Source organism: Panicum virgatum, chromosome 1N (genome assembly GCF_016808335.1).
Source record: "Panicum virgatum strain AP13 chromosome 1N, P.virgatum_v5, whole genome shotgun sequence".
Lineage (NCBI taxonomy): Eukaryota > Viridiplantae > Streptophyta > Magnoliopsida > Poales > Poaceae > Panicum > Panicum virgatum.
Genome location: NC_053145.1, coordinates 46,126,695 through 46,144,823, shown reverse-complemented (window position 1 = coordinate 46,144,823; position 18,129 = coordinate 46,126,695). Strand labels below are relative to the sequence as shown.

At 51.8% G+C, this 18,129-nt stretch overlaps 2 protein-coding genes across 2 annotated transcripts; both read left to right on the top strand.

The window, feature by feature from the left end:
• Positions 1-1,255: 1,255 nt before the first annotated feature.
• LOC120656128 (translation initiation factor IF-2-like) lies at positions 1,256-2,019 on the top strand. The gene has a single exon (XM_039934150.1). It carries the CDS (start codon positions 1,390-1,392, stop codon positions 2,017-2,019), a length of 630 nt encoding a protein of 209 aa, XP_039790084.1. The 5' UTR covers positions 1,256-1,389.
• A 13,867-nt stretch (positions 2,020-15,886) lies between these two features.
• On the top strand, positions 15,887-17,649 carry LOC120656125 (zealexin A1 synthase-like). Its single transcript, XM_039934146.1, has 2 exons — positions 15,887-16,802; positions 16,884-17,649. Exons 1-2 carry the CDS (start codon positions 15,903-15,905, stop codon positions 17,511-17,513), a joined length of 1,530 nt encoding a protein of 509 aa, XP_039790080.1. The 5' UTR covers positions 15,887-15,902; the 3' UTR covers positions 17,514-17,649.
• The last annotated feature ends 480 nt before the right edge of the window (positions 17,650-18,129 follow it).

Genomic DNA, 18,129 nt, shown 5'->3' with positions numbered 1-18,129 from the left:
GATTTATGGGTTACTTTAACTTTTAATAGAACATAATTGGAAAATTTATATGTAAATTTAGGGTTATTTGCATTATTTTTTTATAATGACATGGGTGGGTAATTTACATGAATATTTGAGGGTTACTTTAGATTTTTAATAATGACAGAGTTGGGTAATTTAGATTCATGTTTAGGGGGTTACTTTAGTTTATTTTTAGACAGAGGTGGGTAATTTATAGAAAAGATAACAAATTCAATAACTATTATGATCAGAGTTGTTGGATTGATGGTTGGACATTTCTAATTTTTATGAGAATTTTTAGGATTTTTTTATTTTTTAGAGTGTCCACCTAGGATCCTAGATGGCTTTATATGAAGCCTTCAAAGGAGCCTTCAATTAGTACAGATCTAATGACTATTATGATCAGAGTTGTTGGATTGATGTCTGGATGTTTCTAACTTTTATGAGAATTTCTAAGATTTTTCTATTTTTAAAGTGGCCACATAGGATCCTAGGTGGCTTCACGTGAAGCCTTCAAAGTGTCTACAACACTTAGGATTTTAGGTGGCTTCACGTGAAATCTTTAAAGGAGTCTCCAATTAGTATAGATTCAATGGCTATTATGATCAGAGTTATTGGATCTTTAAAGAAATCTCGAATTAGTAATAGTAAGATAAGATAAGATGTTCTTGTTCGCCGAAGACCAAGAGGCAGTCGGCTCTGCTGCATCTGTCCGATCAACTCAGTGGCGGAGGACCCCATGTGGCAAGGAGTGGCAGCTGCCATACCTTGGCCAAAATAATTCAATGGATACGAACTTATTTTCAATCTAAACAAAGTCATATTCATAACGTTTCTCTCTCAATTTCTTAGCGTTTATCTATCCCGCCATACCTAATTTTTTGGCTGCCCTCCGGCACTGGATCAACTTGAAGCATGAAACAATATTCGCTCTATTCGTTTAGTTTGTCAGCTAACTAGTCAGTAGTGCTTTTTTCTCAGATCAAATCAGTACCAATCACTAGTCAGGCAGTAATACTTTTTTCTACAACAAATCAGCACTAGCCACCCACGCCGAAGAGAGTGATTCATGCCAACTCGATTCGAGAAACGGAATTGGGCCGCAAGAAGTTGTTTGCTACATCTCCTTTCGTTTGTCAACGGCTTGTTTAGACCAGGGTCGAAGCTTGCTAACGCCTTTCAGCTTCCATTCTTGTACCATAAATTTGTCCGTTGGGCGTTGGAGGCAGCAGCAGCTGCCAGCGGGACAGAGGGCTCCGTCAGCAGGAGGGCACGTCGCCATCAGGACAGGGAGGGCGAACCCGCCAGCGCGGCGGCAGCCATTCATTCCCCGGACCAGCACGGCGAGGACAGCGCAGGGCTTCCCCACACGGCGCGTCGGGCGGGATGGCGACGGCGACGGCCGCCGCGCGCCACAAGCTGGCAGGGAAACCAGAACCGTGCTGCGCTGCTAATAACTCTACGCGTGTCAATGTCCTGCTTCCCCAAGAGCCCAGGCGGCCTCCAGCTCCCAGCCCAGCTGATGCCTGCCCCATGGCGCCGCGAGGCAGCGAATCCCCGCGCGCCCGCCGGGCCCTGACCGTCGCCGCCGCCCTCCTCGCCCAGCTGCTCCTCTCCTCGCTTCCCCTGACCGACGCTGCGGCCGGCTCGCCGTCTCCGGCCCCCGCGCCGGCGCCGCTCCCCCTCCCGCCCCCACCGCGCCAGCAGCAGCAGCACGCTGCGCCCGGGAGCGGCGACGAGCCCCGCTCCCCGCTGCCACCGGTGCCGGGACTCCCGGGAGCGAGCCGTCCCCCTCCTCGCGCGGGCCCTCCAGCCGAGAAGTCAGCGTGGCAGCGGCTCAACTTCGGCGAGAGGTTCGGGATCGCGCTCGCCGGCGTGGCCGTCGCAATGCAGGTGGCGCTCGGCGCGTTCCTGTGCGCGCGCGCGCGGCAGCTGCGCCGTGCGGCGGCCCCGGGCAAGGCCGAGGAGCAGGAGCTGGTGGAGGCGGCGGCTGCGTCGCCGCCGCCGCCGGCGTAACCGGCTGGTATGGATGCAAGCGGGGCAGTTTGCGGCTGACCGCCCCGCGTCCGCACAAGCCGCGAGTCCTATCACAGGCAAATGCGGCAGCCCGCATAGCGCCTCTTGATTTTGCGGGTTTTGCGGCAGCCCGTATGCATCCGCGATTCCGTGGCGATGACAGAGGGGTGTGCCCTGATGCTGCATTTGTTGATATCAACGGTGGCGAGGCTGGTGAGCGCTGTGGCCGCGAGCGTGCTGACCGCGCCGCCACGGCGAAGAGTGCGTCGACGGCACCATCCGTCACGAGCCCGACGCACGCGTCGTCGCCGTCCAGGGTAAGGAGCAAGAGTGCCCAGACCGCCGCCTCGTTCCCAGCCGCCACGTGCCGCAGCAGCACCGCCGCGTTGCCGGACTCGGTCCGTCTAGCGGCGCCGAACTTGGCAAGCCTCAGCAGCACCGGCACGGACGACGAGGACTGAATTGCCACCGCCGCCGCTTCTTGCCTCCCCTGCGCAAGCCCTTCAGAGGGGATGGAGGCGGCCACCGCTGAAGGCGCGACGGCAGCTATGAGGCGGCCCAACGCGTGGTTGGGGATGCGCGGGCCCCTTGCTTTTGTGAGAACCTGCTCAAGCAAGCACGATTGTCAGAATGTCAGTAGCTAGCAAGATTATTCTACTTTGGAATTGAGAGGCGGAGGGAACAGGGCATCACATTGTACTTTGGAATTCTCCAAATTGTTGGAATTGATCTCTCTGTTCTCTCTCTCACAACGGACGGAGGTAGGAGAAGCTAAGAAAAACAGTAGAAGCTAAGATGAACAGAAGAAGCAGCTTTGCATTGGCGACGAACGCCCCAGCCGCGCACACAGCCTGTATGTTGGCTGTTCTATTGATCAAATGGACTCGACTCAACTCTGCACACAAGGATTACATGACCACTTATAGGCCTTGGCGACACACAGCGCCCACGCCACCACACTCGAGCGAACTCGGCGCCCACGCACGCACGTCCTGGCGACCCGGCTTCTTCTCCTTCGTGAGCACCTAACTTCACGCAAGAACCGGTCACCGTCTTCATCCGCGAGCCCAAGTGGCGTCCCTTCCGCTTCTTCTGCAAGCCTCCAACTTGGTCATCCGAGCCGCACGCGCCGCACGTCGTGCTCACCATTCTGCTCGACTCGAACACGAGCACCTACTCGTGCACCAACAGACCCGGTACAGACTCGATCAAAAATCTAAACAAGCTAACTAACTCAAACGAGGAGAATGCACGCACACACGTGACCAGATCCTAACAACCTAAACAGAACGTAGCCATACCAATATTCTGGACTCAGACATACTCGTCGCACACACGACGGACTCGCCACGACCTCGACCTGACACGCCATGTACGTACACGACGTGGTTTATTTCCTAACAATCTCCCCCTAAACCACGACGCCGGACTCCCCCTAAACACGGCGCTGTACGCCGCTCAAAGCAGCGACGCCTCCTCGTCGGCTTTGGCGAGCAATGCCTCCTCTTTCTTCGGCTTGCGGCAATCCCGCGCGAAGTGGCCGCGAACGCCGCAGTTGAAGCACCTCCCGATCCCGGACTTCGCCTTGTGCCGCGCCTTCTATTCCGCCTCTGTGAGCAGAAGTTTCTCACCACCACCGTGACCACCGGACGGCGCCTGTCCACCGGTGATCTGAGCGCGCCGCCGCGACCGCTCGTCGAAGGCCTTCAGCCGCCCGAGCGCCTCCTCGAACGTCATTGTTGCGACGTCGTAGAACTGCTCGATTCCCGCCACCGCCGGGTACAGGTGATCGGGCACGGTGTCGAGCAGCTTCTTCACCATGGCGGCGTCGTCGAGCGTGGACCCGAGGCCGGCGAACTTCGCGGCCATGCCGCTGATCTTCCCGGCATAGTCGTCCAGCGCATCCCCGTCCACCATGCACAGCTTGTCGAAGTCCCCCTTGAGCGTGGCGAGGCGCGCCGTCTTGATACGATCGGCGCCGACGAACCTCGTCTTGAAGCTCTCCCAAACCTCCTTCGCCATCTTCTTCGTTGACACCTGCATGAGGATGTCCTCGGGCAGCGCCTGCAGTAGCTGCGCCCGTGCCGTCTTGTTCTTGTGCGCATCCACCACGCCATTGCCCGACGGTGACACAGCCTCCCAGAGGCCTTGCGCGTCGAGGATCGCCTCCACCTTGATCGCCCACGCCGTGTAGCCCGCTGGCGACAACACCGGGTAGGACATCGACACCAAGCTCCCCCCGGCGCCTTGCGGAACCAACACCATGTCTTCTTGCTTGAGGTAGTAGTGCATGATCTTGGGCATACAAGGCTCTGATACCAATTATTGGAATTGATCCCTTTGTTCTCTCTCACAACGAACGGAGGTAGGAGAAGCTAAGAAGAACAGTAGAAGCTAAGATGAACAGAAGAAACAGCTTTGCATTGGCGACGAACGCCCCAGCCGCGCACACGGCCTGTATGTTGGCTGTTCTATTGATCAAATGGACTCGACTCAACTCTGCACACAAGGATTACATGACCACTTATAGGCCTTGGCGACACACAGCGCCCACGCCACCACACTCGAGCGAACTCGGCGCCCACCCACGCACGTCCTGGCGACCCGGCTTCTTCTCCTTCGTGAGCATCTAACTTCACGCAAGAACCGGTCACCGTCTTCATCCGCGAGCCCAAGTGGCGTCCCTTCCGCTGCTTCTACAAGCCTCCGACTTGGTCATCCGAGCCGCACGCGCCGCACGTCGTGCTCACCATTCTGCTGGACCCGAACACGAGCACCTACTCGTGCACCAACAGACCCGGTATAGACTCGATCAAAAATCTAAACAAGCTAACTAACTCAAACGAGGAGAACGCATGCACACACGTGACTAGATCCTAACAACCTAAACAGAACGTAGCCATACCAACATTCTGGACTCAGACATACTCGTCGCACACACGACGGACTCGCCGCGACCTCGACCTGACACGCCATGTACGTACACGACGTGGTTTATTTCCTAACACAAATTTCTCTAGAGTTTTGCAAGGGGCGAGCTGCGAGAGAGTTTTGCAAGATTTCTGTAGGATGGCGAGCCGCCGCAGCTTTCGGTCGCTGCCATGGCTCCTCCTCCTGGAGTTTCTTGCCGACGTGGTGGCCGCGGTGGCGGTGCCCAAGCCGCTGATGCTTTGCATCGCCGAGCCACGGGGGGGGGGGGGGGGGGGGGGGGGGCGGCAAGGCCCGCCGGCGTGTCGCAGCCCGGGGGAGGCGGGAGGCCCGACCGGTCGGTGGCCGGCGCGGACGTCATCCTCATCGGGTTCACTGCGGCGGTCGTGGTCGTCGTCTTCTTGTATTAGTCAGGTCGTACGCGGTCGTTGCCACATGCGGGATGCGGCGCCGCCGGGCAGCGCGGGCAAACCCGCGTGCACCACTCCAGCTATGCGGACTCGCGGCGCGGGTTATGCGGGTTGGTGGCGCGGGTTGACCCAGCGGGCTCGCGGCAAAGCCCGCCCCGTTTGCATCCCAACCGGCTGGGGCGCCCGGCGTTGTGCCTACTGTACATCACTCACCGGGTTCGTTGTGTCTACTGTACTGTCCGGCGCCGGCGACTTATGTACAGTTCGCCGTCCTTGCCCGGCGTGACAGGTAGTGCTGAGATGTACACCGGTTGGGGAAGGTTTTCAGTCGACGGTCATCTCCACCGGTTTTGTTTTTGGTTTCCATCTGGCTCTGAGAAGCTCCATGGAAGGAAGGCAGCAGCAATGGATGATGCAAGGCTAGGGCAGCTCCAGTGTGTAGCACCTCCGCACGATCCTCTCCACCAACCAAGCGGGTCCTGCAGTTCTTCTCTCTCCTATGTGAAAAGCCCTAAGAAAAAAAACAGCTGTCGAAAATAATTTTCTATTTTTGACGCTGGGAGCAAAATAGAGCACCGGGTGCTAGCGTTTCATCGTTAGCATCATCTCCTCCAATGTATCCCACCATGTCTAACCTTTTCTCTCTCCTCCAAACACTCTGTAAAATGCAACGCTAGAGCTGCTCAGGATGATAAGGTTATGGCTAGAAACTTCTCTTTTCGATATTTATATAGAGTGCATTGCCATTGACTTCCATTTCGTTTGAGATCAAGTTACTCGGGCGCCGAGGGTCGACGGACAGGGAAGTGGCGGAGCAGGAAAGCTGCTCGGCGAAGCTAGTTTGGCACGGGGAAGGAGGGTTTAACCTTTGGTCCGGAATTCACAAATTCTTGTTTTGTTTCCTGACTTGAAAAAAAAATATTTTTTGGATTTAGAAAAATACATACCTTGAAATCTAATAGCTACCTGAAGTTTAGCATCTTGTACGGTGTCTCTCGCCGTGAGCCCTTGACGCTTCGACACGACGAGCACAGCGCGGGGCAAAGCATGGCACTCGGCGCTCGGCGCGGAGCAGGGGTGGCGCTCGGGCCGAGCCTAGTTGGCGCTCGCGCGCGGAGTAGGTGGATTTCCTGCGGCACTTGGGCAGAAGCGGAGAGGGCGGAGCTCGGTTCGGAGCGGCGGGGCGGAGCTCGACTGGAGCTCGAAGGGGACGGAGGGGTAGAGTTGGGGCGGGAGCGGTTGGAGCGGAGCTCCACCGGAAGTCGGGGCAGGGGCAGAGCGAGGGCGGGAGCAGGGATGCAGGGGCAAAGCGCGGTGCTCCACCGGAGCTCGGGGGCATGGGCGGAGCGTGGGGCCTCCGCGACAACGGCGCGGCGGACTGGAACAGAGGGCCTCCGCGACGGCGGCGTGGTGGAGGGCCTCGGCGGTGGCGTGCCGGCAGATCGGGCGCGGAGGATGGATGGGCAGCAGGTGGTGGCAGAGGAAGAAGACATAGCTGACACGTGGGACCCACAAACGGATGCAGACAGTCAAATTATTCTGTTATCTCATCCCTTCAACCAAACAAGAAATAGAGCCACTCCATCCCTCCAACCAAACAGATGTATAAGAGCCATTCGATTTTAAAAAATAGGGACGGAACCACTCCATTCAACCTCGCTCTCCAACTAAACACACTCTCAGTGTGGCATTAGTAGGAACTAGGAAGGCTGCCCTCGCACTGACATGGCTGACTTGATCAGCACGATGGAGCGTCCATTGGGAGGGATTTTACTGGCTTCGGTTTCACATATTTGCACAGATCGAGATATTATAACGTGGAATCATTTTTTAAGCTAGGTTAAAAGTGAACCTCTAAATGTATTTTTTCGTTTTGGAAAAACTCACATTTAGTCACCGACACTAATCTGATCCATATTGTCGATCGCCGGCCACCGCTCGGCAAACCCAGTCGGCACCCACCATAAAATCGAACCCCTAGCAACGCCAACTTTAGTATGCAAAACGACAAGTTGGCCATGGGGCCCATGCTGTATTGCTGTCGCCCTTGAGCTCCGCCTCACTCTTCCGTCCCATGACTCCTAGAGTCACTGTTCCATGAAGAACGGAGATCAGTTAAGAATAACGCTGAAGAACCAAAATCCCTTCTGGTACCCTTCGGAATGAAGTTTTCATCGGGGACAAAATTCTTGTGTCCTGAACGGGGCCTCCCTGCTTTCCCTACTCGTTCATGTGTGTAATCCGCGAAGTTTATCCGACAGCAAAATTTCCTGAAGCCTGTAGCATCTATGTGATGTTTCAGTTTCATGGGTGAATGTTCGCAAAAAAAAAAAATGTTACACCCATCTTTTTTTTTTAATTTAGGCTGTTTTGTTAACGGAAGATTTACTTGTGAAATGACTGCATAAACTTTGATTGCTATATATGTGCAGGATGTTTTTTTTTCTTGAGTTCTGTAAGCTTAGCGTTCATGTCTTCTCTTGAGGAATTCTGTTAAGCGGCACTTTCAGTTTTAGTAGCAGTATAGCGCTGAGATTCTTATATCTTTCACAACTACCAAAATTATCAGACATGAAAACCCTCATAATAGCCAGGTGCAGACTGCACATCCAGAGTTTTTCCTCCAACAAACCGGTGCATTTCACTACGGATCTCACAAATTGGAAGCTGCTCCGTCAGTCCATTTTATTTTTGCAGCAAACATTCGTTGTCAGCAGGATGGGCCACGTACATACATAACCTGAATCATATTTCGGTAGATCTTTGTAACGAATATTTGGATCAAGTGAAATGTAAACTCCGTTATCCTCTGTTCTAGCTAGCTACTTGCAGCTGCTCCCGAATTGTTGCACTTGCTGCGGCCATCAGCTCCTGAAACGAGACGAAGCCGTCCCCCCTGCAAGTGGAACTGGTGCGCGACCTTGCACATGTTCTCCAAGAGCTCCCTATTGGAAATATGCGTTTAAAATAGATTAAATTTTAATTTGAGGCAAATTCTATAAAACGATGCTACTACTATTTCAGATCAGATAGAGTATAAATCAGTTAAAAGATTAACTCAGGTTAATTTCAGCTCGTTTTGCTCCGTTTGTTTTTCGATCGGAAATACATAGCACTAGTATTATTTGTGTAATTTACTTCAAATGGAAATCTGATTTATTTAAACACATATTTTGAATAAGATGAACGTCAAATTGCATTGGTTCTCAATCGATGAGTTCTTGACATGCCTGTGAACAACGAGCACACCTGAGCTGACAAACTTGTTTCCAAGCAAGTCCGGGTATTTGAGAGTATTGGTGTCATGACTTTAAATTGCTAAAGCAGAGGTTGCGAAAGGCAAATTGAGCAATGATCCGTTCTTAATTTGGTAAGAACATGCGATGAATGCGCTTTATTATACAAAAAAATCCATAGGAAAAAAGCCCTATTACTACAATGGTACTCCACCTCCCATCTGCGCTTCGGTATCTATACTTTAAACATCGAAAACAATTGAAAACATTTTTCACTTATATCGGGCTCACTCCTCACGCTGGACCCTTCTGTCAGAATCAAGGAGGTGGGAAGAGGTGCAGACACATCAAAATCGTGAGTTGGAAGATATTTCTACGAAAAATCGAATTCTTTTCTCACCTGCGCTTCCCTTACCAAAGCCATACCCGCGATCCCTCCATTCGCGTCGCTACTCCTCCTGATGTCGATGGCCTCCAACTTCGACTGAACAAGAAGAACAAGAGGATACACGAGCCTCCCATGCTACTGATCCACAGGCGCAGGAGGAAACGAAGCGGCGAACCCCACGACAGCAAGCAACAGCAATGCTCATCTCTATCCACACCATATCCACACACCACGCCCCGCAACAAGATCTTGAATGGCGGATGACCGTGGGTGAGTACCGCTAGCAGAGATTCGAGGAAACCCCCGTTTAGATATTCGGCCAGCAGTGGCGGAGTCACGGGTATGTCAAGTGGGCCATGGCATACCCTGTCGGCCAGCCCAGTCTGCTCCAGCACATGTGAGTAAAAGAGAGAGAACTACGTATGTGAAGTTGAATTGTTCCTCCCGAGGCCGCGATCACCGCCGCCCGCTCCTTTGGCCTTTGGCCTGCGGCCTGCTGCCTTGCCGTGTAGGACTACTGCCGTTTGCCGTTGTGGTGCATGCTCGTACGTTTTCTGTGAGTTGTCTCCCGGCGCCTAGGAGTCTAGTAACAACAACATTATAGAAAGATTGATACTGATCAATTTTCCCTTGCCAATATGTCTGCTTTTATCTTGGGCCACTTACTGCTTACATAATCAAAACTGCATCTATAATGTTTCTTAGAATTAATTTTGATTTTCTTATAATTAATCATTAGTAATGCTAATTCTGCACCTTGCGTATAATGTTTGTAGAATTAATGAATTACGAAGTGGAAGGACATTGCACATACTTCAACTGATGTTGACATTGTAGACATGTAAGCTAAGGTCCTTTTATGCACATTTCGGACAAATATATATGTTCCCTTGATTGTTGAATTTAAGACTTGATAATTTTTTTTACTCTTGCATTAAAAGTTATGTCAAATGTTGAAATTTTTTTATCGAATTATATATGGATGATGCCATTTTTATTTGTCAGTTATACTTAATTGTATATGGAAAATTTCTCTGCGGCATACCCTGTGGTACAATCCTAGATCCGCCACTGTTGGCCAGTGGTGTAAAGCACGCAAGGATCTCCCTTACGGAAGCAAGTTGGGACGGTGGTGTTTAGACAGGTTCAGGCCGCCCGGAGATACCCTACATCCTGTGTGTTGTGATTGGTTCTTGCTGATGCCTAGTTGGAGAGCCCAAGCCCAGAATGTATGAATCAGGTCTCGAAAGAGGGATCCCTTACATGTCCTGTGATCTTCTATTTATAGACTACAACTACTTTCTCTGCTATTCTCTAACTCGTATGAACACCCTTTTTGCATGGTGGGCGCCGTCTTCCAGGCTGCCCTGCCCTTGTCAGATGGGCAGGCGGCTTGTCGGGCCCGCTGTAGCAGGCCTTGGGGGGGCCCATCGGTGTCAGGGGTGCTCTAGGGCGGCCTCGGGGCGCCCGAGGCGTCCCGGGGTGGCCGTAGAAACTGGCGGGTGGACCCTACATCCCGGGGTGATCCGATGTTGTCTGACGTATCCTCGTGCCCCGGGGTGTCCCAAGGGACATCAGGGGTGGTCCGAGGCGGCCGCGTGGCGGTTCCAGGGTTACCCCGCGGACCCTCATGGTCCGGAGTGACCCTCATGGCCGGGAGATGGCCGGGGCCACCCTGGGTTTACCGCGACGGTGGGCGCGGTAAATGGCGGTGGCTCCCGGTCAACGTCCATCTTCAAGTTGACGGGACGGGTAGATCAGAGATAATCTATCCGCCGCCTGTCTTCTTATCGACTGTGCGACTGTCATCCCCTTAATCATGATGTTCTTACGGGGAAGCTGTGCGCTCCCTCGGGCTCCGCACCGAAGCCAATCCTGGCGGCTGGGCGCTGTAACTCCGGGATTCCCGCATGGTAAAGATCTTTTTACCAGACGAGTGTTTTCGAGGAGAAGAAAAAGGCCTTCCCGGGGTTCACGTACCAGGCCGGGCCCGGCCTGTTCCACGCGTTCGTCCATCCCGTGCTCGGATGACGTCGCCGGCTGACGCAGCTGGTGGGCCTCCTTCCCTTAACCGTGCATTTGTCCGGAGTTATGGGTATCTTGTTCTCATTACGCTGACAGCGGAGCTCGTCGCCTCATCTCCCCAACGCTCGGCCATCATCCATGGTGGACACGACCGCAACGTCGGGCGGAGGTGGGTGAAGCCGCGATGATATCGATTCACACCCTCCCGCGTAGGATGGCCTGAATGTGGCGGTGGCTGTGGACCGCGACCGCCCAGGGGAGCCCTAGCATCGTTGGAGGCCGGATCCGGCAGATTCGATTGATACCCCTTGCTAGGTAAGTCAGTCGTTCTCGATCTGAACACGATGTGATTTGTGACCGATGGATTTCATTCTTGTATTGGTGTGGCCGTACAGTGGGGGAGGACTTGAAATGGCGTCTTAGCTTGTAGGCCTGTACAGGTCTAGAGCAATCTCTATTCTCAACTGAAATAATAATTCTGTCTTAATTAACGATGATACAGTGCATGTGTTTCCTGTCGACCATATAAGGATCGCTGGTTTGCAGGTGTATTCGACCTTGAATGTATGGCCTTTACTTTCTTCAAATCGCTTGTATATAGTTCTGAACATTTGGTTCACATGCATTACAATGTGTACTCAGATTTATTCATCACCAACCAGCAAATCCTGCACCCATGATCACAACGTCAGTCCCGTACCTTCAATTTTCTAATTTTTGAACAGATTGTGGTCAGATTAAATATTTGCTAAAATCAAACCTTCACCACCTTAAAATTTTATCGCAGTTTGCAGATGGGGCGGGTTGTGGACACCCGCAAGACCGCAATGGTGGCCACAAACTAATCACACGGGTTAGTGGCTGTCCACTAATTTTACTGTCCGGCTCGCTAGTATTAGGTGGCCTTTGCATGAGATACTCTCTCCGTTCAAAAAAAAAATGTAAATCTCGCTTCTCAAGAAGTCAAACATTTTTAATTTTGACTCAATTTATACAAAAAAAAAATAACTAACATTTGGGTTTCCAAATTGATGTAGTATACAAATATTCCGCTCGCTTTGATAACCGACCAATAAAGGCGACGTTGCATGGAACGCAAGCAAGCGCCTACTAGGCTTGGAACCCATAAACGAAAGGGAGGCATTGCTGATGCAGTGATGCTTGCGGCGTGATGGTAGATCTCGTCACAGTTCAGTTTTCTGAGAGAACAAGAAGCTAATGGATGGAAGCCTTTGGGATTTTCCGAGCACATAGATGATTGCTTGCTCTGATACTTTTATACAGTTTAACATGTACCGACTTAGGTGCTACCGTGATTTGGTAACACGGTAATACCTAATCCAGTTGAAACACTAGGTATGTTCTCGATGATGCATGTGTTGTTTCTAAATGGCACAACATGATTCTCGATTTTTCTTATATCCGCCAGAATGTCTTCCAGCAACTTCTTTTATTTTCATGTGTAGGGAATATGAATTTTACTCAAATTTTATTAGTTTCATTCTCGCCGAAAATCCGGCCTTGTTTAGATCATTCTCGCCGAAAATCCGGCCTTGTTTAGATCCCCAAAGTTTACACCCAAAAACAGCATATCAAATGATTGGACACATGCATGAAGTATTAAATAAAATCTATTTACAAAACTTTTTTGCACGGATGGGTGAATCTAATGAGCCTGCTTAATCCATAATTTGCAACAGTGATGTTACAGTAACCATCCACTGCCTCTGTCTTGCCCTGCGCGGCCTCGTGTGCGCTGCCATGTTCGGGGCAGGTACATGCAATGTCACGTAGGATTTTTGGTGATGTGAAGGACACTACTGAAAAAAAAGGTTTTTAGGGGTGGGTGAAATATCATTTTTAGGGGCGGACACCACACCCGTCCCTGCTTTCCGTAGCTAAAAATAGCTGTTTGCAGGGACGGGTGCGGCGTCCGCCTCTAAAAATATATTTCTAGGGGCGGGTCACCCCATCAACAGTCCCTAGAAATCGATTTCTTTTCTAGGGACGGTTCACCCCATTACCCGCCGCTGCTAATCGATTAAAAAATAAAAAAAGGTCCAGCGCGCAACTCCCAGGCGAGCGCCGCCGCCCGCCGCGCGTGTCGCCGCCCGCGCACCGCCGCAGCTCCAGCCCCCGTCGCGAGCCCCCGCCTTCGCGCCGCTTGGCCGCCGGAGGGGCGCGCGCCGCCACGCGTCACCGCTGCCGCAGCCGCGCGACACCACCGCCGCAGCTCCAGCCCCTGCCGCGTCCGCTCGATGCCCGCCGCCGCCTCCGCCCGTGCGCCGCCGCCGGTGGCCGCCGCGCAGGCCGCTCCTGGCCGCCGCCTACCGCGAGCCGCGCGTCGCGCGCCGCCGCTGCCGCCGCGCTGGATCTGGCCGCCGCGCGCCGCTGGCTTGGATCTGGCCGCTGGCCGCCGTGAGCATGGCCCCCGCCCGCCGCCCACCACGCCGCCACGCCGTTGCGCCGTGAGCGTATAACGCGTCGCCCTTGTTCCGCGCACCGCCGTTGAGCTCCGCGGCCACGGGCCGCTGTTCCGCGTGCTGCCGCTGCGGGCACCGCCGCTCTGCGCGCCGCCGTCGAGTCCCGCGGCCACGGCGGCGCTGCAGAGGTGGGGAGTAAGCGCGTGGGAGAGAAGAGATGGGGAGAAGAAAAGAAGAGAGAGACTGCAGCGCATGTGCTGCCGCAGAGATAAGGGAGATAGACTCATTTATTGTTACCCGCATCATCTTTTCAATTTTTTTTAGGACCGGGTCACGCGGTCACCCGCCCCTGGAAATAACGCTCCATTTTCAGGGGGCGGGTGACGCCATCGTCTGTCCCTACAAATATATTTTTAGGGGCGGGCCAACTGCTACAGTACCCTCACGTTTTTTGTAGGAGCGGGTTATTTTTTGATCCGTCCCTAGAAAAAAATCGGAATGTTTCTACAAATCGTTTTTGTAGTAGTGGGAGAAAGAGTGAGGTGAGAGAAACAGGTGGTTGCTTCACGAAACAACCGCCTTGTAGACTAAAATTTATAGTATATTGGTATGAGACTACTTACAACCATTGTATGAGTTGTTGTTATAATACAACTCAAAATATTTTTTTATTTCATTCACAAATAAAAGAATGTGGTATAGCTATGAGATAACTAAAAATATAAATTATTGTAGAAGTTGTCTAGTAAGTCGTCTCAAAATATGTGTCACTGCATGAGACTGCTTTTAAGACGACATCGATGTACTTATCCTCAGGAATTGTTTCGATTTGAACGAGAGGTCCAGCTGGAGCGTAAGTTTCTTTACGTGCGGGACGGATTCCTATGCAATACAGCTCAACCCTTTGAACCGGCCGGTCCAATTTACTCGGTGCATCATTTTTTAGTTCTCCCACCTCGAGATCACGTTACTCTACGACCAGAATAGCTTGTGCTACAGAGTATAGAATCCTCATTGACTCCGTGCGCGCGATGGCATGTGCTGAAAACTGCGCGTCAAAGCATGTGTGAGGAAAAAACAAACTAAGCTGATCGAGCAGCCGTCGTGTTTTCCACCACCATAACAATTGCCTTATCTGATGATGTAATGGGATGTCCTATAAATATAATCAAGCCAATACCGGCCGGCGCCATGCATGTCGAACAGAACTAGCTAGTGTCCTGGTTAGGATGCGTTGGTTTGAGCCTATCAAGCGCCTCCTGAGCCTCAGGTTACTAGCTCAAATCTCCATGAATTCAAATAAAATTTGATTCACAGATCTGTGACTACTGTTGACGTCTTTTGGGATCAACACACAAACGCTCTCGAACTGCGGCGCGAGGAGGAGCTCGCTGCAGTACCTCCTGCTTGGACCGGTCAGACCGGTTTCATGCACCGGTCAGACCGATCGCTGCCAGACAGATTGACGATGAACCTACAAACCTTAGCTCGGGAAGACCCGTTAGGCAGGCGCACGCAGGGTTGTTCTAGAGTCGGCAAGCGACCTAGAACGACCTTAATCGATGTAGAGACGAAGGAGGAACAACAAATAATAGATTGGAAAAGCTAGGGTAAGAAAAGTAAAAAAGATAAAAGTTTTTGTATTTGATCGATTGGATAAACCCTCAATCGGCCGTGACCCTTTATATTTATTGGGTAGGGAGGATTTTTCCCGCAAAAAATCTATTTTACAGATCTAAATCTATAAAATTCCCTAATTAATCAGATTCCAGATAGACCGGTCTGACCGGTCGAGTTGGCGGACCAGCTACAAGGCACATATCGGTCAGACCGCCCGCGAGCACCGGTCAGACTGGTCTGTCTAGCTTGTGCCAATTTTGATCATCAACTACAAGATCCAGCAGATCCAGAAAAAAATTATGAAAATATGAAGTAACAGTCAAGAATGAAAAATCACCCGTAAATCATCCGAAAATGTATAAAAGAAAAAACGCGTATTGACCTGATATGAACACGAGATTGAGTTTGCATCTAGGCTGCCAGTGCGGACGTGCAGTAAACTAATAAGCAGCCACGACTCAGTACTTCTCATGCCGTGGAGAAGTCGTCCAATACACGTGAGAAAGATGATGCGGATCAGGGACAATCTTGTTTTCTCATTTAAATTATTCACGAGTCAGGCGTGGCACGACTTTGTATATCGTGGTATCATCAGCTTGGAAAAAGCAATCACTTTTATTAGCTAGTCCAATACTACACAAGTCAAAGATGCGAACCAGGGTCAACTGAGCTCCGCGCGCGCGATAGGATGGCACTGCTCGTCAAAGCACGTGTGAGCAAAAAATCAAAGTAAGCTGATGATCGAGCGGCCATAACAATTGGCTGATGATGTACTGAGATATATGTCCTATATAAATCAAGCCAATATCGGCGCCATGAATGTCAAACGCAGTGTACTAGAAAGCCGGCAACCATGGAGGACAAGCTGCTCCTCGCCGTCGCCGCCGCCGTGGTGCTCATCGTCCTCTCCTGGAGGCTCATCATCAGGCCTTCCCTCGCCGCCAAGCCGAAGCTCAACCTGCCTCCCGGCCCGTGGATGCTGCCGGTGATTGGCAGCCTCCACCACCTCGTCAGCAGCCCGCTGCTCTTCCGGGTCCTGCGCGGGCTCGCCAAGAAGCACGGCCCCCTCATGACGCTCCGTTTCGGCGAGGTGCCCGCGCTGGTGGCATCGTCGATGGAGGCCGCGCAGGCGATCCTGAAGGTGAACGACACCCGCTTCGCCGACCGGTTCGCCCCGGCCACCAGCGCGACGATCACCTACGGGGCCACCAACCTGATACTCTCGCCCTACGGCGAGCGGTGGCGCCAGCTCCGCAAGATCGTCGTGCAGGAGATGCTCACCACCACCCGGGTGCAGTCCTTCAAGCACATCCGCCAGGAGGAGGTGGCGCGGTTTCTGCAGGGCATGGCCGCGGCCGCCGCCAACGGCACCGCGGTGGACTTCTCCACGGCTGTCTCCAAGCTCGTCAATGACACCTTCCTGAGGGAGTGCGTCGGCAGCCGGTGCAAGTACCAGGACGAGTTCCTCGATGCCGTCCACACGGCGTCTCAACTGGCGTCGGGGATAACCATCGCCGACCTCTACCCGTCTTCCAGGATCATGCAGATGCTCGGCACGGCGCCACGCAAGGGTCTCGCGTGCCGCCAAAGGATCGATCGCATACTCAGGCAGATCATCCAGGAGGCCAAGGAAGCCATGGAGTGCGACGACAAGACAGCCCATGAGAGCTTCGTTAGCCTGCTGCTCAGGCTCCAGAAGGACGGAAGCATGCCCATCCCGCTCACAAACGAAACCATCATTGCTCTCATGTTTGTAAGTTTTATTTCTCACTCTATCGCCACCTTCCCTTCCTCATCCAGCCGGAACTAATCAAGCTACAAATGTTTCTTCTAGGACATGTTAGCTGCGGGCAGCGACACCTCCTCGACCATACTGAACTGGGCCATGACAGAGCTGATCCGGTCGCCAACTGCGATGGCCAGGGCACAGGCTGAGGTGCGACAAGCCTTCAAAGGGAAGAGCATCATCACCGATGATGACATGGCCAAGTCAGGGATCAGCTACCTCAAGCTAGTGTTCAAAGAAACCCTAAGGCTGCATCCTACTTCACCACTCCTTATCCCACGTCAGTGTCGAGAGACCTGCCAGGTCATGGGTTACGATATCCCCAAGGGTACGGCCGTGTTTGTGAACGTATGGGCAATTGGTAGGGACCCTTCGTACTGGGAGGATGCCGAAGACTTTAAACCAGAACGGTTTGAGACTAATAACCTAGATTTTCGAGGGACAAATTTTGAGTTCATCCCATTTGGTGCTGGCCGTCGTATGTGTCCAGGTATTAACCTTGGGCTGGCCAACATAGAGCTCGCACTAGCAAGCCTTCTCTACCACTTTGATTGGAAACTTCCTAAGGGCATGGAGCCTAAGGATGTCGACATGAGGGAGGTTGTAGGAATGGTTGCAAGTAAGGAAACTAGCCTTACTGTGCACCCAATTACTTTCATTCCTCCAGCGGTGGTGTAAATTAAGGTACTCATACATAAAATGGTGTGTGGACAAGTATGGCAAGAATCGTGCATGGGTGTAGAAATCAATTGTGAGACCTGTATACCCAATCTATATTATGTATGTGTCATGCAATAAACTATATGTTGCCTCTTGTCTTGGAAGTTCATTTTTTTTGGGATAAGTCTATTTTACAACCTCGAACTAGTCAAGAAGTCCGTTTTTCAAACTCCAACTACGAAACCGGGTAACCTAGGCCTTCGAACTGGCAAAACTGTCCGAATCACCCCCTCGAGCACTGTACCAAGCTGTTTTGAGGGTGGTTTTGCTACAGTAGCATTTTCGAATTTCTAGAATTTCACACCTCTCTCAATTAAATAAGAAAGAAAGCATAGTTAATATTGTCTAAAAATCATGATATTTTTTTGGGAGGTAGATAAAAAGACAAGGAATTTATTTTGGCTAGATGTGATATATTAAACATAATGAAATTTGAATTATAAAATTTTAAAAATAGGTAGAATTCAAAATTTCTTGAAGTTTTGGGTTAGCTAAACCTTTGATAAAAATGAAATAAAAATATGATAATTCATAATTTTTTATTTAGTTTAATAAGGTATTTTTTATTGGCCCA